General features: G+C 42.2%; 1 protein-coding gene across 3 annotated transcripts in view; it reads right to left on the bottom strand.

Annotated features, from left to right (window-relative positions):
* Window positions 1-1,286: 1,286 nt before the first annotated feature.
* Prtfdc1 (phosphoribosyl transferase domain containing 1) overlaps window positions 1,287-22,321 on the bottom strand; it is an 88,460-nt gene continuing 67,425 nt past the window's right edge. For all 3 annotated transcript variants that reach the window (XM_060372456.1, XM_021652946.2, XM_060372457.1), the window contains exons 4-9: window positions 17,422-17,487; window positions 8,551-8,568; window positions 7,232-7,314; window positions 6,802-6,848; window positions 4,447-4,523; window positions 1,287-3,176 (exon numbers count right to left, since the gene is read on the bottom strand). In XM_060372456.1, coding sequence (XP_060228439.1) covers window positions 3,129-3,176; window positions 4,447-4,523; window positions 6,802-6,848; window positions 7,232-7,314; window positions 8,551-8,568; window positions 17,422-17,487 — 339 coding nt within the window. In that variant the 3' untranslated portion in view covers window positions 1,287-3,128. The remainder of the gene's footprint in view (window positions 3,177-4,446; window positions 4,524-6,801; window positions 6,849-7,231; window positions 7,315-8,550; window positions 8,569-17,421; window positions 17,488-22,321) is intronic.

Below are 22,321 nucleotides of genomic sequence, written 5' to 3'. Positions count from 1 at the left end.
ATAGCTGCTGTTCTGGCCCCTCCTTGTAGCAAAGCTTTTGTCATGCCCACAGGTGCTCTATCTTTTGGCTATGCCCTCTCTATCCCGGGTTCCAATGCAACCCTGAAGTCTAAGTGGGGCTAGGGAAGTATCCAGGCCCTGTTGTGAGCACCCTTTTCTCATCCCTATACACCTCTGCATTGGGGCAAGGTCACCCTTCCCAAAATCCCCTCCTTCCCTGCTGGAACCAGCCTGTCCTTCCACCCTCTCCTGTTATCTCGGGATCTGAATAAATTTCATGAGCAGGAAATTAAATAAAATTCTCAAATGTTGAATTTTCCAATTAGATAATGGGGCAAAGAGCATTATTAAAGTTTTTCTAATCCAAAGGAGGGGGTAGCTCCCTGATGCCTGGGAGGGGTGAGTGACCCCTCCCTCATTGGGAAGCCACAAGTGTCTACCACAGTGTCTGAGCAAGCCTGACTGCCCTAACAGGCTTTTTCACCATTTCAGAATACCAGAAACACAGCAACCCATCTGAGATAGTCAAAGAACAGAGACGCCTGTCTATGTGCACTTCACACTTGTGTAAGAAACTAAAACTCTGATAAATTCCAGCCAGATTATAACTAGGCATTCTAATGAACTTGGAAGAATCCCAAGTACTGCTATCTCTATTTACAGTCCAAAATTTCTAGTGCAACACAGAATTCTTCACCTACTTTTTTCAACTTTTGTGGTGCTGGGGCTATGCACGGCAGACAAGGGTCCCACATAGAGATTTGTTCCCATCTCTAATCCATGCTGGTGATGTTAGTGTGGTCATCTAGAGTCACCTGGGAGATGGGCCTCTGGGCATTATCGTGATTACATTAATTGATGTGGGATGACCCATCCTAATTGTGGTCATTTCCTGGCCAGGAGATCTTGGACCATATAAAGTGAAGAGTAAGTTGAGCACTAGTACCCTTCTGCTTCCGATAGATGTGATGTGACCGGCTAATCAAGCTCTTGTTGCTGTACTCCCCTGGCAGGATAGACTGCAGCCTTGAGCCAGGTGGATTTCTCCTTAGGATGCTTTCAACAATAGAAAAGTAACTAAGACAATCCCTCACAAATGCTAAATAAATACACAGATTTTTTTGTTAATCGTGTAAAAGGATTTTATGTTTTTGGAGTGATGTGAGTATCAAATGATAGTCAAGAGTTTTGCAAGAGAAAAAGAAATAAGGTTTTTCCCAAGATGACATTCTTGAATTACAATGTCAAAATAAACTGATAGGAAACAATTGCAGAAATGATTAAACTGCTGTGTATTTACTGTTTTTATTTTCTTTTTGGTTAAATATACAAGCCTTCACAATGTGTGACATAGATCAATTTTCTTTTTAATCTGAACAAACACAGTCCTCATCAATGACAGTAGTGCTTACTGAAATGCAAGATTTCTCAAGAAAACCTTTTCAAGCTACACACTTCCTGGATAACTTCTGTTCAAACCAATTATGTGTTTACTTTTCTAGGCCTTTGGGTACAAATATTGCAAAGTGGGAAAGTGTGTATAACATGTGAGTTTTATTAATCAGTTCTACACAATTATTAGTCAATGACTTGGGTATGGAACAAAGCCAAAAGTGACTCCCTTTGTGACGGCCCCCTTGGGGAATCTGGACATGGTCTGTTTTCTTCTCTGGCTGAGACAGAGATATGCAGGGAAATCTTTCAGAAGTAAAATTCCTTGTTCTTACAAAGCAAGTTTAGGGAGGAAAACAGGAAAGTGGCAGATGTCTCCTGGCTTAATGCTTGTTTATCTTAGTGCATACTTTGGATTTAATCCAGGTTAACCATGGTGTAGGCACACGTGTATTTAGGCTACTGGCTCATACACATTTCAATGACTAAAAGTATGTAAACACTAAGCAGTTGTGAAACATAATGTCTTTTTTGTTATTAGTTTAAAGGACTCTACAATATAACAATAGGCCACATATGGTTCAAAACCAAACAAAAGCTATTTAGTCATTTATCTTGTAGTTGCTCCCTTAGGAGGCAAGAAACCCAGCACTGTGGACTTGAGTTTATTTTCAATTAAAACACATACAAATTAGGAAATGTCACATATAGTGGTGATCGTGTGTGTCTGTGTGTGTGTGTGTGTGTGTGTGTGTGTGTGTGTGTGCTATGTACAAAAACTTTTTATGTGTGATTGCTTCCTATGGCACCCTGGCTATATTAGAAGTCACATAAGGACACTTAGCTAAATAACTCAATCTCCGTTCACGTTTAGGACAATATTTAACTGTTTTTCCTTCCATGCAAATAGGAGGAAGAATGCACACTTGCTTAGTGCTGATGTTTGAAAACAATCCCCCTGCCTCTCGAGTCCACCATTTGCCCATGCCCCACATGAATAAAAGAAATCAGCTCAGGAGGGCAGGCCTCTCTGCTATTATGTTACTTTCTAATTAAAATGCAGAGTATTAAACACAGTTGAGTACGTCCATGCACACATGACATGCTGTCATCACACACAGGAAGCGACGCTCAAGAGCAGGCAGTGCAGGCTCATTTCATAACATCATTAAGATTCATTGTACCCTCACTTCTGAAAGGCTTTGTCAAAGCAGATAATAATGTCCTGTCAGAACCCGGCAAACAGACTCAGGAGAAACTGTCCGTTTACTCCTATTTTAGTAAGGGAACCTAGCTGCATTCTTACTGTACAGGCTCAGGAAGAGATTGGAGAGGCTTTGGGTTCATAAAATGTCATAAAATGTTATTTAAAAAACATAGCTTTAAAAGAGTTAAGTGAACAATATTTGAGTCACCAGGTGGGCGTATTCCTGGGAAGAGTCACGAGCACATGACTACACTATATCAGAAGGTTGGGTGGGTGGGATTTGGGGGATCAGAAGTTTAATTTGTAATGAGTCAAGGGCAAGCATAGTCTTTTCTTCCCAAAACAACCGTTTGTACTTACATTTCTAATCTGTGGGGGAAAAAAAATCTCATTTCTTAAAACAGTCTTTTATACCCTGCTGAGTGAAGATGGGATGGCTGTGGAGACAGACTTTATACTCTGGCTTCCTGAGTAGAGTAGAAGAATCATGTCATTATCCGGGAAGGAGATGTTGACAGTTTTTGCCTCATCATATTCGATATTTTTCTTTACCATGTTCATTGATCACACATATGTGCTGAAACAATAGAGGGTTAAAAGGCATCAGGGTTTAATTTTTAGTTTAAAAATCTGCATATAATATACTAGATGTCTTTGTGACATTTTCAACAAGTGTGTTTGGTGGCACCCCCCACCCCCATCAGCATCAATTGCATAACTAGAAAGGATGAGGCACAGAACGGATGATTTGGTAATACCAGCCTGACATCTTGGGATTGGTTACTGTTCATTTAAACATGTTTGTTTATATGGGTGTATACAATCTAGAGTTCCATTTGCTGCTCAGACAAAGGTTCTCTGGTGATTTAGCTTTGAGCCTTAGTCAGGATCTGGCTTCCAGGCCCCCCAAAAGTAGAAATGTTTGGTTTAGTTGTCCCTGGTGGAGATAGTTTCCCATTGGTGAGATGACAACTGCTTGATTGAAAAGGAAAAAAAATACTGGGGAATACAATCTACTCTGTGAGCCCGGACCACAGCCTGCTATGCTAAGGATGCACTAGACATAGCTACCAGAGAACTTACAAGCCCAATCCTTGGTCTTGGTGACGTTTGGCTTTCCTTCCTTCCTTCCTTCCTTCCTTCCTTCCTTCCTTCCCTCCTTTCCCTCCCCCCCTCTCCAAGACAGGCTTTCTCTATGTAGCTCTAGCTGTCCTGGAACTAGCTCTATAGATGAGGCTGGTCTCAAACTCACAGAGATCCACCTGTCTCCACCTTCAGAGTACTGAGATTAAAGGCATGCACCACCACCACCTGGATGGCTTTTTAATTTCTAATAGTGAGACATTGGTTGGTCACTTTGGGTAAGATGCCCTCCTCCAAATCACTAAGGGTTGATCAGGGTTGCATCATTGAGTACTATGTTGGAGGACTGTTTCTGTGTGCTGAGACAGTTTACCCAAATTAACTCTCCACTGTCACTGTCACCCAAGTGGCCAGCTGCCAGACATGAACATGAAATGGCTTATAGAACACTGGCTGCTTTACGGTGATTAGCTGGGCATCACCAATGACTATTGACAAAAATCAGTGTAGGCCATTGTTCTGCTTCCTTATTCAGCACAAAATACAGGCAAGCATCATGCATTTCAATCATCCTAGGACCCACCTTGTAGGGTACATGAAGAACTGGAAGAATTCACTGTGAGCATCTCCCAACGTGCTCACCCCATCCCCATCACAAAGTACACCTGATTGTTTTACTACTTATTTTAGTAATTTGTTAAATTGATGCTAGTATTGCGTAGTCTTAGATAAAGAGGATTAGAGTTTTGTATTGCAACACTTACATTCAGGTCTCGGAAGTATTCATTGTAGTCTAACGCGTAGCCTACCACAAAGACATCTGGGATCTCAAATCCAGCATCTTAGCAGAAAGAGACAAGGAAGAAAGTTTAGAGCATGCAAGCATGCTATCGCCGTATGCTGCTGTGGCACTTAAATGGTGAGGCCAAAGTGAGAAGTAGTGTGCAAGATAAGGACAATGGGTGCCTGGACCAGAATTATGGCTTAGAGACACCAGGCAAACAAGCAAGCATGGATGGGGAATGGACCCATGGGCGGGGAATATCCAGAGTTGAGAAAGGATTCAGGAGGCCCAGTGGATGATGAGAAGTGTGTGAACGCTAGCTATGTGGCTTTGTTCAAAGCAAGCAGTATGTAATGTCATAATGCCTAAGGAGTTGCTCCGAAAAGCACAAAGGACCATTCAAATAGCAAGCACCACATGGCACAGCCATACATGACCAGGTGTGCCGGCAACAACCGGGAAGTAATTCTCCCACTGTGTCACTGTCCTCAGCTGCTTGAAGGACTGGAAAGCAGAACCTGGGAGACAAGATGAAAGGAAAGGGCCTTGTTCAGCTTGATGGAGAACGCCATGCTGATCTCTGCATTTACAATGCAGGGGATCCTAATTAGCTCTTTGTCTCTAATGAGGGCAGAATGTGAGGAGATGGGTGTAAGCGCAGCACAAGGTGGGCTCACAGAGGATGACTACTGGGAGGAGGAGGGTGTTTAAGAACGGTCCTCTTCCAGAGATCTTCAGGAAGAATAAATGTGTGTGCCCCAGTGATTTTCAAACTTGCTTCAGTACCAGAATCTTGTAACTTCGATCATTATAATACAATTGAAGAGAGGTGTGTGTGCCTAGTGATATGAAACTACCCTTGGCATAGCCTGTGGGCTAGGAGCATGGAGAGTGATCTTCATGGTCACTACTTTTTTGTTTTCTGTTCACCCTACCTCCCTAACAGTATTTCTCTATGTAGCCCTTAGCTCTCCTGAAACCCCGTTTGTAGTGGGAGATTAATGGCGTGCTCCCCTACCACTCAGCCTGTCATTTTGATCTTGATGACCCAATATGCTATGATATGGAAGAGCTTAGGCTCCATCTTGCAGAAAGTGTAGCAGTACAGGATCAGTTTTCTATAGGCCTGCATTATGGGGTCACTAAGCATTATGGGGCCTGCTTGATTTGTCAAAGTCACTCTTGAAAGTCTTAAAAGTTAAGACTTTAAAGGAAAACTTAAAAGTCTCCTGTATATAATCTCAACACCTGGGAAGCTGAAGCAGGAGACTTTTAAGTTTAATGCTGGCCCGGGCTACACAGAGAGACCCTGTTTAAACAAAGAGAAACAAATTCAAAGAGGAGAAGCAAGGGCAGAAGAAAAGACATTAGTACTTGAACATGTAACAAGGAGTCAAAGATGCTCAAACCGCACTCCAGAAAGAAAGGAGAAGCAGATTCTGATCTAGCTAACAGAACAGCATCAGATTCCAGGAAATTCTATTGTATCAATAACAGACTTTCCAGGGAGTAGAGTAGTCCTTTCAACTGAAGTCCCAAACCATGTAGAAGACCAAATATTGTGACGTCATGGCATAAGAAACTGACAAGGGGCTGTCAGAAATCAGGAGCCCATCACTGATAAACGTGGTCCTGCAGTGTTTGTAAGTGTGTGACCTGAAGCACACTGTCTGGCTCGTTACTGGACCCTTCGATTGACGACCCTGGCAAGCTATTTAAGCTTCTTGTGTTTCATTTCTTCATCTGTTAATTGGGCATAACAAGAGCTTGCTTGTTTTCTGTGTTCCTGAATGCTTATTGGCAGTAGCAGGGAGAAGCCTCACTAAGTGTGCAGGGTATGGAAGGGTGGAGGAGAATGCTTCTAAAGCTTTGTGGTACCTCTTTGATTGGTGAAAATAGCTGCCAGTCAGGGATCCTGAATGTCTGAATTGGTCTAGAGGAATAAGTCTATCTCTACCCCCAAACTGATCAACTGCACAAAATGTAACAGTAGAAGCATCCAGTGCACCAGGTGTGGTGCACACCTGTAATTCCAGCACACAGGAGGCTGAGATAGGAGGGGAGATGCTGGTTTGAGGCCAGCCCTGGCTATCTAGCTGAGTTGTATAGTAGCCTGGTCTGAATCATGTACCAGTAAGGTTTCTTACAATACAATAAAACAAAAATCCAATATATAGAATGGAATTGTGGCTGATGCAAATATAACGAGGTGGACCCTCAAAGAGCCTCCTTCACAAGGTGGTGGAGATGAAGAATTGTATCATTGTCAGTCTCACATGAAATGCCAAAATAAAACACCAGCACCAGAAAATCACCCAAAGCCTGCAACACTTACAGTCAGGTCTAACGGTGTCACTTCTGGCTGTTCTTTTCACCAACAAACTGCCATTAAAAAAAGAAAATTATTTTAGTCACTCCAGTAAATCGAGATATGAATTTCAGAGAGAAGTAAATACTGTTGAGCTGTGTCCCTGTCTCAAGCCTGTGGAGTGTCACCACAGCCTGCTTATACCTGCCTTTGCTGCTGTGGCTTGGCATTGCTGTGCCAGCTAAAAGGATGCATGCCAAGTAACTGCTCAGGGCTCATGGAAGCACGCGGCTCCTGGCAAGGCCTTCCTCTCTGTCTAGCAACCAGATGAACTACTGGTCAGGGTGGTTGAGTGGCAGCATCCCGGTTCACAGGGCAAATGCTAAAGCAGCACACTGAGAGGAGCCTCTTTGTCTTGTTTCGAAGGACAGAGTCTGTGCTGTGGTGTCTGACTCACCTGGCTACCTTAACCATGTTGGGTTTGTACTTCTCGATGTTGCTGAGCAGAGCTTTCATGGTCCTCCCAGTTCCAACAACATCCTTTGCAAAAAGCAGACAAGTTCAACAAAACAGTTTGCAAGCATAATGCACTTTACATTTGTAGAGCTATTCCTTATTAATAAGATGCACATTAATTTCAAATGCCAACCAATAGGAGTCAACATAGGAAGCAGGATCAGTGAGGTTTTTCAAAGGAATTTCTTTTTGGAAGAACATGTGGTCCTTTCCCCATTAAGCGTCCCCAGACTTCTGCATGCACAATCAGGGGTAAATTTGGCCTGGAGGTTGCATTTCACAATGCAAGAGATACATGAATTTTCATGGACATGGGATGTACATCTGAATACACTGAAAGGATAAGCACCTCCTCAGCCTCTTGACTCCTTAGGGGATGGCATGGCTGGGAGGCAGCTGGTGACAGCCAGGAGGTCCGAGCTTCTCGGCTGCAGCAAGCACAGGGTCTCCTCTGCTGGTGAGCTGGGGATGCACAATTGCACAGAAGTGGCTGCTGCGATTTATTGTCCTGACAGAATTCAGCTGTCAGGGGCTGGCAGGGCGGAGTCTAGACAGCATCAGTGACTCCTCTGGCTGGAGGGTCTGTGAGATGTGTGAAGTCAGAACTGCGCATACAGAAGGCCACACTGGCAAATGTCAAACAAAAGCCTGAGGACAAAAAGACCCTTTGCATTTTTGGAAGCTGATAAGTCAGGTGTGCTCTTGAGGGAGCATGGTCATTTTACTATGGAAGTCTACTGTGGGTCACAAGACAGCCTTTCTGTTTCTTTCTTAACAGAACACAACAACAGCAAAAGACCCACCACTACCAAAACCCCATAACTTTCCCTAGGACTGCCATATCAATTGTTTAAAATAAAGATATTTGGGGCTTGAGAATGGATTAAAAGCATTAGAGATAATTAGGTGAGAGTTCTAGCCTTGGTTTTCCTGTTAAATAAATAACAGTAAATGTATTTACTGGTTCTACAAGCTAGTTTACTCTCCCTACAACTGTCTGGCCCATAAATCCATGCAAGAATGGATTGAGATGTATGTGAAGTTGGATATAAAACAGTACCAACTACCAGCTAGTCACTGTAAAGTGTTGATTCTGAGTTAGCTGAAGCCAGTGGCTATAGTTGGCTTCTGTCCAACACATTTGAAGAGCCACACAGTGGGACTCAATACTTGGCTAATTTGATAAACAAGACCAGAATTTTAAAACTTACCATTAGATTCTTGTAACTTCCAAATACAGAAAAGGAAAAGGCAGCTTACCTCAACAATGAGGACATTCTGAAGGGAAATTAAAAAAAAAAACAAAAGAACAACAAGCATTTCAGATTATAACTTTTTTGTTTGTTTGTTTGTGTTTTTTGTTCTGTTTTGTTTTGTTTTTCTTGAGACAGTGTTTCTCTGTGTAATAAGCCATGGCTGTCCTGGACTCATTTTGTAGACCAGGCTGGCCTCAAACTCACAGAGATCCACCTGCCTCTGCCTCCCTGAGTGCTGGGATTACAGGTGTGTACCACCACACCCAGCTTCAGAATATGATTTAAAAAAAAAAAAAAAACAGCCTGGGACACAGGATAAATGCAAATTTTTCTTCCAGTTAGAATTTCACCGTGCTTGGTAGACCTTTCTCATCCCACGAGTCCAAATAATTAGAGGAGCAGTTCCCAACCTGTGGTCATAATCCCATTAGGTCCTTTCCACAGACCATCTACATAGCAGATATTTACATTATAATTCATAACAGTAGTAAAATTACAGTTATGAAGTATCAATTGAAATAATTTTATGGTTCAGGGTCACCATAACATAAGGAACTGTATGAAGAAGTTGCAGCATTAGGATGGTTGAGAACCACTGAAATAGAGGAAACCTCAGTGTCCCAGATTCATTTTAACATCCCTGTGGAGTCACTTGGCGTTTCAATTTTATTGCCCATATTCAGGTTAGTTAGTAGTAGGCTCATATCAGGCCTTGTTGCCTATTTGAAGTGACTATCCATAAAATTATGATATTATAGCCATGTTCCTCTGTCTCCCAACTTTGGGATTGCAAACTCATTAGGAAAGCCGGCCAAGATAAACTACATCTGCAATGCTCCGCATATCATAGACTTAGTAGCAACAGCCCTATTCCCAGGTAGCTATGCATATCCCTGCTCTATCTATGCTTGGATTCTCAACCCCGAGGAAACAGGGTGGGGGTGTCCAAAGAGCTGTGTCCTTTTTACAGATGTGGTCAGATCCCTTGCAGAATACTCACTCACAAGGTATTCATCTGCTTTTGCCTAAGAACACAAATTACATCCCAGTTTCTTCTTAGGTAACTTCTTCACTCACTTGCCTCTAACCCTCATGGAGTGGGGGCTGCGTCTGTTTTGTTGTCTCCTACATTCCCAGGCCTACTGTACCACCTGCACTGTGGAAACAACCGTCCTTTAAAAGACTATTAAGCTTATTAATGGATTAAAGTCAACCAAGTAACTGGGTTAGTACTAATATGCCAATGCTGTCCCATCAAATTACGATTATCTTAACAATACCACTGCATGAAGTGGGACGGATATTCCTATGAAGTTTTATTTTATGTGTTTACATTTTCCTATTTATTTATTTATTTATTTATTACCTGCACACGGAGGGCCAGAGGACAACCAGGCACTGAACTCAGCCTGTCAGGCGTGGGGACACTGCTTTAACCTTTTACAGTAATTTTATTCGATTAAGTAATACTGTAATGTTGATTATCAAACTATACATTTCTTATTTGTATCTTATACAAAGGAGATTTAATGAATAAAAAATGCTATCAAACAACCTACCCATACAAGAACCATGATGAAGCAGCATTTCGATGTCAAACATGCAGAAACACTTCACTGGAAGAGCCTTTTCTTAGTGATGGAATACTTATTGAACCCATTTATTAAGAATATTTGTTTTATCAAGATGAAAGGCTGTACTGTCTACTCCTGAAGTTTTGTATTCTCTCCATGCCACTGCACAGTAATGTCATATGTAAGGATCGGGCTATAGCATCACTGAAGACTCATACTGACAGGATTCCCTTTAGCATTTTCAACATGGTTTGCTATCGCTTTTGCGATAGCAAAAGTGCTCTATCTGCAGCACTTGAACATGTATTTTCAGGTCGACTGAGGCTGGACCAAGCCTATGAGCTAACCAGGATGGTTAATTGAATTTTCTTGTTCGTAATCTGTTTTTGGTTTAATTATGTAAACAAAAATTTCTTTCCAAGATATGTTGGTATGTATTCTTGTCTAATTAAGCAGAGAAGTCTGAAAAAAATTAAGTTTCAGTCTCTCTCCCCTCAGTTTAGAAACTATATGAAACAGAAGTCATCTTTGAAAAGGTTAACCACAGCTCTAAGACTGTAGGTAGGAAGTGGGACTTGGAAGTGTATCGGTCCTGAAAATATTGTCAGAATCATTCCAACCTATTTTAAGTTTGAAAGGTTTCACCTCTCCTCTCCCTACATACTGCTTTGAGAGGGTGGCCGCCTCTGCACTGCCTTCCTGGCTGTGTGCTTGTAGTTCTCACAGGTGCAGGTACTTTATAGTTCTAAAAATACATACATTAAAAAAACAAACCTTTTTTTGCAAAACTGAGAATGGAGGCTGGACCTCATGTATGCCAGACAAGCATTCTGGCCCTAGCCTGATATATTTACTAACACACTTTATATAACAATTTGGTTTTTAAATGTATTCAAATCATGTTTGAGAACAGAAAATCTAAAGATATTCCCTCTTCACTTCTTCTTCCTTTATTTCCCAGCAAAATACTTGCTAGGTAAGCAAGTACCCTATCACTGAGCTATCCCCCAGCCCTGAACTTTCTTAACTTTTGATGTATATTTAATTGTAAGGCATTTAAATGTATTTTTGTATACTTTTGTGTATGGTAAGGGTTAAACTTACCATAACATTCTCTATTTTATATAACCAAAATCTCACATCTATCAAAAATGGTGAATCACAAAAATCTAGCTACATATTTGATTTTTTCCAACTCTCCTTAAAAAGGCCTTTGTAGTTTGTTCCTTCCAAGACCACACTCTGGATTCTACTGAAAGTACTGAATGTATTCTCATAGTGCCTACACTGAAAAATTCATCACCAGTAAACACTGAAATGGGACCCAATAAAAGGTGATCCAACCAAGCATTCTGTCCTCAACAACAGAATACTACCATCATTGCAAGAATGGGTTAGTTGCCTTAATAGCAGATTGTTGTAAAAGTGAGGTGGCCCCCTGTCAGTCTTGCATCTCTCTTCCTTGTCTCTCCACTTTCCATCATGGGATGATATGGTATGAAGGACCTAGGTGTAGAAGTTGTAATTGTCCTTAGAAGCATTTGTGCTAGTATCTAAGGGAACAGATCCTTCTGTTTCCATGTACCAAGATTAGACTCAAAGGGTAAGAGATAAATAGTTAGCCCATCTTTATACAGTCAGCACAGAACACCAGAAGAGGCGATCCAGAAAGGTTTGTGCTATGGTGGTGCGCATGTAGGCATAGCACCTAGGGAGCAGAGGCAGGATGACTGAGAGTTCCAGGCCAGCCTAGGTTATACAGCAAGACTCTGTGGAAGGAAGGAAAAAAGGAAGGAAGGAGAAGGGGAAGAATTAAAAAAAGGAGAACTATGTAATAAATGAATAATTTTGGCTCACTTCTTTCACTTTCTGTAGCTCATTTTACTTCTGAGACATTATCTCCATCTATCTTTAACGGTCTGCAGTTCTTTCCTAACCAACCTTTCATTACCATCTACTGCTTTTAATTTGTGCTGTGCTGTCTACTAAGATTGTAAATGGGTAACACTGGGGATTTTTTTCAGAACACTCTGTGCCTCCAGGACACTTCCCATCTGATAACCATGATTCCTGAATCTGAGATGTTTGCCAATTACTGTCTTAGTCATCTCCTCACACCTAGCTCACTTCCTCCCAGGGAGCCAGTAAAGGTCTGCAGGGGCTGCAGGCAAAAATTCTGTAGGGGCTCACTCTCTAGACCCACGTGTGTTGTTTCCCTGCCATTCCAAGGTCAGCAAAGCCTATCACACTGAGTTCTCCTAATGAAGAAGGAAGCAAGAAAGGAGAGAAGAATTATACAAATACAAATGCTTTCCTCAAGTTGGCCAGTCCTATCTTTAACCTTTGGATATACATAGCGATGAACACGCTATGCTGTCTCAACAGCAGCAACAGGGGGTTGTGGGTGTGGTCACCCTCAGAGGAACTGCCATGGCAAAGATGAGCTGGATGGTGGCTGCTGACTGTGAGGAGAAGTGTGGATATAAATCCCACAGAGAAAAGAATCGCTCAGCATTTCATTTTATGTGATAACTCACAAAATTGCCAGAGTCATCCATCAGTGGGTATTTTCACTATTGTTCTCAGCCTAGTCAGAGGTAATAAAAAGGAATGATTTAAACAGTTAAGGCAGCAGGGAGTGAGGGCAGGGGGTAGGATTTTGGCAAGTTTCAATGCTTCATTCTGGCATTTGATCAGAAAATTTTTTGAGGGTGGGGCACTGGTCCCCTGAAATCTTGCACTGGACCTGCATACTGTGTGTCTGCATTGCCAGATCTGGGCCTGCTTCCTTGTCTTTTGGTTTTATTCCACCCTTTCAGGGGTTTCTCGTGAACATGAATAGAATCTTCCTGCTTTAATGGGTACACACATTTTATAAAGTGCCAGGATTAAATCAACTTGGGGGAAAATCAGAGGGAGAGCGTCTTGTGTAGACAGCTTAAACACACTGAGTCAATGTTTTTAAGTGTGAGAGATTACTGAACAGATCTGGTGAGGGCTCAGTGTAGCCTACAGCACCAGCCTATTTGGAGCCATGACTCTGCCAGCCTCCCCTGAAAGTGAAAGAAGGCGGCAGAGAACGATGCAGGGGAAAGAGAAGGATAGTCTCCTTTCTCTTTCACCATCTTTAGAGAACACTGGAGGTTCCAGAGCTGTTGAAAACACAGGTAGCACAGCTGAACAGGGGGAGGTGTTTCCATGTGCTTTCTGGGGCTCTTCCTTTCATAAACTAATTTAAGAACTATTTCTTTGCTCTCTTCCCCTTTTTTGTTGCAACTTTGCACACATAGGCAATTTCTCAGGCTGGCTCAGCCCCTGACTGACCTCTCTCCCATACTTCTTCTACCCTGCTAGGTCCACTCTATGCTTTAAAGTTCATATTAAACAAATGCATTAATTAAATTCACAATTAATTGATTGATTGAACTTTCTATGATATACCACAATTATATTCTTTTCCCCTTAAAACAGCTCCATGATGTCACCTCTGCCCAAATTGAGCAAGTTCTCGACTCTTTATTGAGACAGTCTACTCCATAAACCCAACCCAACTCCACCTCTTTTATCATTTCCTTGTTCTGTCCCTGACTTGTTTCTTAGTCATGCAGGTCCAGCCCTGCCCAGTGTTCCTACTTTCCCTTTTTCACCTGATTTCTCCTTGGCTGATTCTTTTCTCTCTCCCTTCTTCTGTTACTTCCACACTCGTACCTTCTACCTAAGATCATGACAGTTTCAAGAATTTTTTTCTCCTCCCTCCCTCCCTCCCTCCCTTCCTTCCTTTTGTCCAAAAAAAGGAGATTTGTGGGAAGACTTGAGAAGCTCTTCTTGAGGTGCCCTATTAGCATGATAATGCAAATGTATTGACTGGACTGGCGGCTCTGTGAGGTGAGTATATGAGGAAGAGGAAGTAAGATGATGGCCTGTAACAGCCCTGCCTCCCAATGCAGATGTTATTACAGTTTTGGACTTTTCTATATCCACTAAAACAAGGAACTAGCAAGTGTTGAGTGCTTTATTCTCTTCAGTTTGTTCCAGGCCTAAACTAAATCAGCTATCCTCATTAACTTTTGTTGCCCTCCCGAACATTCTTTGTGAATCAGCCAAAGTGGTCTTAAAATCCAGTTTGGATCCCATCACTTGCCACCAGAAACCATGCCAAATTGGCTTAGATTTAACATTTCCCTCTGCCCTGTCCTTACTCGAAAGTAACTGAGACTGTCTCTCTGATTTCTACATAAGGTGATGCACTCACTGGCCATCCAATATTTACTCCAACCTGTGATGGAACAGGCTGTGTCTGAAGCTAGAGCGGTGAACACAGTGGTCCCCGCCCACTTTACACTGACTTCCTGGTGGGGAAAGGCAAATAAAAAACAGGTCCCTAAGTAAGTGCCTAATTGTAAATTGTAGAAAGGGCTCTAAGGGAACTAGGTTTGCATACAGATGTATGCTGCAGCTGGGGGATGGCAGACCAGGCACTCATTCCTGACAACTCTGCAGGGAAGCCACGCTGTACAGAGCAAACACTGGAAAGTGGGTTCCAGGAAAAAGACAGCTTACCCAAGATGTTGGCAAGAAATGCTTAGCTAGTGAGTCCAGTGCCTTGAGGCCAACAAAATATGACCATGTGGTTGGGGATGCTAGCTAGGTCAAGTAGGACTTACTGTAGCTGGGAATTTGCATCATATTTATAGAATATTAGGAAAAGGCTTGCTAGGTAAACCATAAACATCTAATTATATTTTATGGTCAGGTAATCAATGAATAATTTTTTTAGGGTAAGTATGTCCAAAATACCACACAAGACCCAGTTACATATACTTCTACTGAACATTGATTCAATATTTGAAGTTCAAATTTGACTGGGCTACGTGGTTTTTGTTTTGTTTTTGTTAAATCTGGCAACTGTTAATTAAGAGGCCACTGAAAGGTTTCAATTGGCAAGTGGCATAAATCCATTTGTATTTTAAGAAGAAACCTTGGGCAGCTTTGTGGAGAATGGTTTGAAGGCCAGCAAGAGTCAACTAAAAAAGGCTGAAATTTAGGGAAGCAAGTTGGGCTCAGCCTGCAGGCAGTTCAGTGGGGCTGCAGCAGTGGGGCTGCAGGTAGGGGATATACAGGACCTTGTAAACCCTGAAGTAAGAAGAGACCATCCAGGAGGCAGCAAAGGTGTATTCTAACTCAGGAGCTCTGCTGTGACTCCTGAATTTCTAATAAATAAGGACCTAGGTGGTGCTGGCTTTGCCAGCAACTAGAAATCATGTCATTAAACCATGGCCCCGGGGCCAACATTAAGCCTCATCCCTGTTTTTATAAACAAAGTTTTATTGGAACACATCCATTTGCTTTTGCATCACCTCTGGTTGCTCTTGTGCTCCACAGAGTCGAATAGCTGCAAAAGGGACTGTTAGTCTACTCTATAAAGAGTTGACTCTTTATAGAAAATAAACATGCCTGCCTAGACTGTGAGTAACAAGCATCAAGACCCAGAAGACAGACAGGGAGATAAAGTGTGGATAAATATCCAGACAAGCTGAAGGTATATGAGAGCTGGGAAATAGTCTGCCCTGGCTCTACTAGCCTCCCCCCTCTGCAGGAGATAGGCACCTGAACATCAGTCTTCAAAATCAAGTTGGTTTGTCAGTTGCTGGGTGGCTAATCATTGTTGATTCATCGTAGAAGTTCTCTGCTCAAGGGGTTCTACCTGGCACCTGTTTAAACACATAGAAATGTGTCTCCACAAACAGGAGGGTATAGATATGACTAGACAGCACCGGGGGACCTGAACGAACCTGTCTTGTCAGCAGGAAGTTAATGTTGACCCCTGCTTGTGTGCACTCCTAGCAAGTTGTTCACCTTTTCCCCTGAATGCACACTTGTTCAGCTCTCTCAGTAATTTAGTAGGCATCATCAAAGCCTGCCATGCTTATTCCACTGCTGGGAAGAAGCTACACCCTCTCCCTTCCCCACTCCCCAGGCTTTGGATGGACACAGTTGTGCTTGTCTCTGAGGCAAATCACTTCAGAACAAAATGGAAGAGTGGGAGAGAGGAAGCCCAAAGAAATCCTTTAAGAGTTGTCATTTTGACAGTCTTTTCGGCAAAAGTACAAATGAGATCTAGCTCTTGTATGGAAATAACTAAGCTAAAATGACTTTAAAAACCCTTTCAGGGTGTTAAAAGCTATAGGTTTTAAGAAATTGCTTCCAGTATTTTAGTTTTTTTAGGCTATTTCCTGCTACAATGTAGTAACATCAAGTGATGCCTAGCAATACATTAACATTAGTAAGTTCACTGAAGTTACCATAGAACAAAATTTATGACTCCTGGAACCCACTAGGCTGTCTTCAGTAGCAGAAGAAACTGTTTTCTAGTCAGAGTCCATGCACATCAGTAGCATTCTAAATATTATGATATGTATTTTTATTAAATGGTGCTGCTGTTCTGTTTTTCCCCATCCGGGGATTGTGTAACAAAACAACTGCCAAGAATGAGAGATTAAGTCTGTGTAACTGACTGCCTCATTCTACTTAGAAAGCTCAAGTTGTTCGGGGTGGGGGTTAATGAGCACAGGATTCATCAGGATAGGTGAACAGAAATATATTCTGCACTTGCTGGTTGCTTTCAGCATTCCCAACAAATCTGCATTTCAAACCAGCGTCCACTGGGATCACCTACTTTATACAACAGCCTTTCCGGGAATCCCAGAATCTATGGTAGATCCAAATAGACTTTTCACTTAATAAGTAGTTGAGGGCAAATTTGGAACTCTGAATTAGAATAGGGTATTTCCCTTGAAATTCAGTAAGTTTCATATTCTCTCTCTCTTCTTCCCTCTCTCTCCCCCCCCACCTCCGTCTCTCCTGTTAATCCTTCAGCAAAGGGCTAAAAACTATGCTCTCAAGAAGTTCCCCACACCATGCTGTACATTTAATAAACCTGTCTAAATGTCTTCCTGCAGAGCCTGCTGCAATGCAACAGACACAGAAGAGCAGACAAAAGAGAAAACTTGTTGGGGGGGGTTAGGGGTGCTTCTGAGGCAAGTGGAAAAGAAGCCCAGCAAGGGCCCAGGGTTTTGTTGTCTGAAATAAGACTGGAGTTGGAAACTTCAAGGATTTGGTCTACAGCAAGTCCTAGAAGTTTCTTTGGACAGGAGAAATCATTAAAGGGCTTTACACATCTATTTGCATGAATTAGCAAGCCTGGGCGAGCTTCTGAAATGTATTTGAAGCTCTGATCTGACACGAAGGTCACATACATGTCCCCAGAAGTGTATGTGTACTGAGAAGTTACATTAACAAACCTTTCCAGCCAGGGTTGAAAGATCCTCTCCTCCAATGATCTGCATCTCACCCATGGACTGATCGTTCTGTGAAAAAGGGGGAGGGGAAGAAAAGGAAGACAACGACTTTAGTTCACAAGAAAACCTTTAAAGCACATTTTCCCATCTCCTTTGTTAATGGCTAGACTGTGCCCTGCAAATACAGTGCACGTAGCTACTGAGGGCTCATGGTTGCCTATGGTTACCAAGAGCCACTTTCCTGCAGGCTCTTGAGACAAAGCCAACTAATGACTGGCTGGTGAGGAAACTGTAGAGGAGGATGGACAGCTGGAGAGAGGACAGACAATCTTAATATACCATAGATGGTACCTGTCCCAAGATAAATAGGAAAAAATAACCACTTGTGGACTTTACTAAAGTGAGGGGGCTGGGAAGCCCCAGGAGTGAATTCCAATAAGCCCTAGCCATGGGTTGCACTGGAGAACAATCAAATTCCCCTACAATGGAGGCCCTGTATGTGTGTGTGTGTATGTGTGTGAAGTCAGCCCCTCATCTGATGAAAAAAACAACCCCAACAGATTTGATCTTCTGACATGAATGGTCAAGCCCTAGAACCCTCTGTTGCTCCAAGAATATGAAAACCAGGGAGATTTTTCTTAAACCAAACCTTCTAAGAGTGAGTTTATCATTCATTTTTTTTCAATGTTTAAGTATGGAAAATTCCTCTGTCCTAAGAGAACCTCAAAAAAGTGAGCAAGCAAGCAAGCAAATGGGCAAATACTCATTTTCAAAGTGTACCTCACAAGAATTACTTGTGGACAAAATGGAAATTGACCTTGTCCTCTGCCACCTGGCAGGTTCACATCAAAGGAAATCGAGCAGACAGACTCGGCCAGTCTGCTTCATGACCAAAGTGGGAGCGTGGTGATGCTGTAGCGCCTTGATCCAAACGATAAACTTGGATAAACCTGAGAGGACAGTCACGTGTGTGCCCTGCTGAAGCAGGACATTTCCTCCATTACCAATGCAGAAAACCATTCTTTTGTTATTCTAGCAGTCCTTTTTCTTGAAAAGGTCTCCCCTCATTCTGGAAGAGTTCATCCCACAGGGTCAGGCCGGCTCAGGGTTTAGCAGTGCAGAGAAAACAGCTATGCCGGAGGCTACTTCCAGCCTTGAGTTTCCAGTCACTCAAGCTAGTTCCTGGAAGAATTTTCTTGAGCTGGGTTGAGTTGGATTTTGCTGCCTACAGGTAGGAATCTCTCTTAGGATACAGAATTACTTTGTCATGGAGACTAGTTGTCTGGCCAAGGAAAAAAATAGCCTAAACACCAATTTGACAACTCTGCCAGTGAAGTACCTTTATCTGACCAAAAATGGAGGGGGTGGGGGAATCAAAAGTGGAGAGAAAGAGAGACCTTAAAAATGTCCACTTCTGCCAGATGGTGGTAGCATACACCTTTAATCCCAGTACTCAGGAGGCAGAGGCAGGTGGATCTCTGTGAGTTGAGATCAGCCTGGTCTATATAGTAAGTTCCAGAACAGTCAGAGATACCTAGAAAGACCCTGCCTTGAAAAATCAAAATAATAAATAAATAACTAATAATAAATGGGTCACTTCTACTTGCTAAAGCATTATTCTTAGTGTAGTACTGGAGGGAAAATCTGAAGGTAAACCATTAAGTTAGAGAACATCAATAATCTGATCCTTGAAAGAGAGGAATCATCAAATATCCAGAATTCTAGGCTTTTTTTGGGGGGGGGTACTGGTAAATATAATCATATTCACAGGCAGTTATGGTGGTAGCTAAGAACTTTGAAAAAAAAATGTCAGAGGAAGCTGAAGAATCAGCTCAGCGGATAATCACTTTTGCTACACTTTAAGCAGACCCAACTTCTGTTCCCAGATCCCACATCCAGAAGCTCACATGAGCAGTTCCAAGGCATCTGATGCCCTCTTATGGTCTCCAGGGGCACTTGCACTCACTTGGCATATACAAACACATAACATACATAAGTCAAAATTTTAAGCAATCTTTAAAAAAAGTGTCAAGGGAGAATGCTTTCTTATAACTCCCAGGGGCACTGAGATACAGACTAAGCATGGGAAGATCTGTTTATTGGAGTCTGCTACGCTGTAACCAGCTTCAGGAAAAACACAATTTCAACTGGGATATGCACAGCTGAAGGTGACTGCCAAACAAAGTTCCGTGCAACAAATGAGATGAACAGATCAGAGCACAGTTTCAAACAATTCTATTATTACACCCACTCTGCTGAATGTCTGTCTCTAGCCTACTGATTTTATATTTGTTTGCTAAAAACAAACAATACGTGAACCATCAGAAAACTAAACACTGTGCTCAAAGTCACACAGCATGCTGCCAAGAGACTCATTTACTAAAGCCTTTCTTAGTCCAAGTTCCTAAACATGTTCTTAATATTAGGTGTGTCCTTAACCCATCTGGAAGTTCTATCTTCCAAGTGTGTATACAGTCAATTATCCCAACACCCTTTACTGAACTGTTTATTTTTGCCCCTATAGGCTATAAATGCCAATTTAAAAAAAATCATATTTTTTATCCTCATGTCTAAGGGTCATTTTACACATTTTTTTCTAATCTAACATGCCTATTCTAGTATTAATTAATCTAATATGTTCAATTAATTAATTTGACTCGCCAATTGTTATACATAAGAAATAATGATTTAACCTTTCCTAATATTAAAACTTTATTCTTATAATTTCCACAGTTCCTAATATCCAGTAGGGTCTTCTTTTTCTTTCTGTTTTATGCCTTGGCTGTTTTGTTCTTGCTCTTTCTCCTTCCAGGGGCTGGTTTTCAAGATGGTATAAAGAGACCAATGTACAACACGGGGAACAGAGACTGGAAGACAGCCTTTGGTCTACCAGACACAGTTACTATTTGAATGGCGAGCATCCCAAAACTGCCACCATGACCACAGCTCGGTCTCCACCTTGGCGGCTCTGAAAGGTGGCAGAACCTTCTAGAGTGAGAACCTGTCACTGGAGCTTGTCCTTGAAAGTACCCTGGCACTCTGACCCTTCCCTCTACTTCCTGTTTCTCATTTCCTGGTCACAGGGTCAGGGGCACTGCTCCCATGCTCCCCCCATAAAGAGCTGTCTCGCCACAGGTCCAAAAGCAATAGAGTCAATTGGTCATGGACTGAAACCTCCAGAACAACATAACCCTTTCCTGTTTATAAGTTGGTTTTTTTCAGGTATTTGTTACAATGGTGGAAAGCTGATGGAAATGTAAACTTCATTATAATTTTTCCTCTTTAATCCATTAGGAAATGGCCTCTTTCCAGGCATATTAGAGTCTGGAGCTCCCCTGGTTTAGTGACTATAAAAATAAGTGGATTTTGCATTTTTTTTTTGTCTCTTTCTGAGACAGAAAAGGTAACTGAGAGACCCAAGTTTTCTATCTGTAGGCTTTTGACCAGCCTTGTTGCTTTCTTTCCATTTGGCTTTTACTCCAGCTTTTAAGAAGGTGACAACAGACTCCTGAGCCTTTGAGCCTTTCAGGGAACACCATGGCACCTCCCCTCAGCTCCTCACCTGTTGCTGACCTTTTAACATAGGCCACTTTCTCTATTCTGCAGTGTCAGTGATCTTCATCAACCTATCTACTTCCTAAAGCTTAAATGCTAACCTCCCCTGTCCGTGGAGGACTTCTCTTTCTCCTTTCAGACTTTGCAGACATAAGTTTTTCTTTCTCTGAGCTCATTCTGTTAGCATAGAAACATCTTTTGGTCAGAAGAATAGAATCTCTGGCCTGAATAGAGACCTACCATTCCAATCAGCTGGGTCACTCAGTTGGCTAGGGGACCACATCCTAGGAAAGTGAGTGCAATGGGTAGAATAATTAGTCCTTTAATGAGATGTTGCATTTGCCTTTCCATCACTCCTACCCCATACTGCAATAGCTGGAAAGACCACATCTATATCGCTTATAAGTCAAGTAACATCTTTCCCTCTCTACCCTGAGCATGCTTTTTTTAACGCTTTGAGTTTCCTCAGCCCTTTGGGCCTTCTTCCTCTTCCTGAAAGCCTTCCACTCTTTCATGTGGCTGCTTGTAAGCCATGGGTTGAACTTCCCAGTATAAACAACCTGGTCTTTCTTCTTCTCTTCTCGATCATCTTCCTCCAGATAGCTGGCCTGCCTTGATTTTCTTTTAAATTCTAATAGAATTCTATTAGAGTCTGTTTTAAAACTCCTTTACTAATGAGACTACGAACCCGAAAAAGGGGCCGTGGTTTTCCTCTATTATTTCTAGCAAGGCTTCAGAAGGTGATAAAGTTAGTTATATATACCCAGTCCACTGCCTTTAACCATGACCTAAATCTAATGGTTCTCAGCTATCCTAGATAGACTATCATAGAGAACTAGAGTAGGTGTTTGTTTTAAACTTGAGGTTACTCATCATTGCTTCATCTACCTGGGCTGGTGTGTTCTGTTGCTGGATCGTTAAAGCAGAGTTGTGCTGGCCTCATAAAATACGAGGAGTGGTTCCCCTCCCCCATAACTTTTTGAATGAATGGGTTTATCTATTTTACCAAGGTGCAGCAAAGCTCAGACTAGGTGATAGAGCTCAGCTCCACCCTAGATCTGCCTAGCAGAGGTAGCCTACCCCTCCCTAGTATTCACAGAAGCAAGAAGCACAGAGTGAGTCTGAGAGCAGCACTGAAAGGAGTGAAGTAAGGTACAATACCTGAACAGAATATCCCAGTATAAACGCTGAGAGAAGAGGTGCGGACAGGCTAAAACACTAAAGGCAATCTCTAAAACTTACCTCAGTCATCCTTACAATAAATATTTGGAAAGTTAGTTTGGGTGACCTGCCTTCCAGGTACTGCCACACACAGCAGAGTCTGGACAGCCCAGCAGGTGATGTGATT

Source organism: Meriones unguiculatus, chromosome 19, assembly GCF_030254825.1.
Source record: "Meriones unguiculatus strain TT.TT164.6M chromosome 19, Bangor_MerUng_6.1, whole genome shotgun sequence".
NCBI lineage: Eukaryota > Metazoa > Chordata > Mammalia > Rodentia > Muridae > Meriones > Meriones unguiculatus.
Note: the sequence above shows the minus strand (reverse complement) of the source record. Positions and strands in the feature narration are given on the sequence as shown.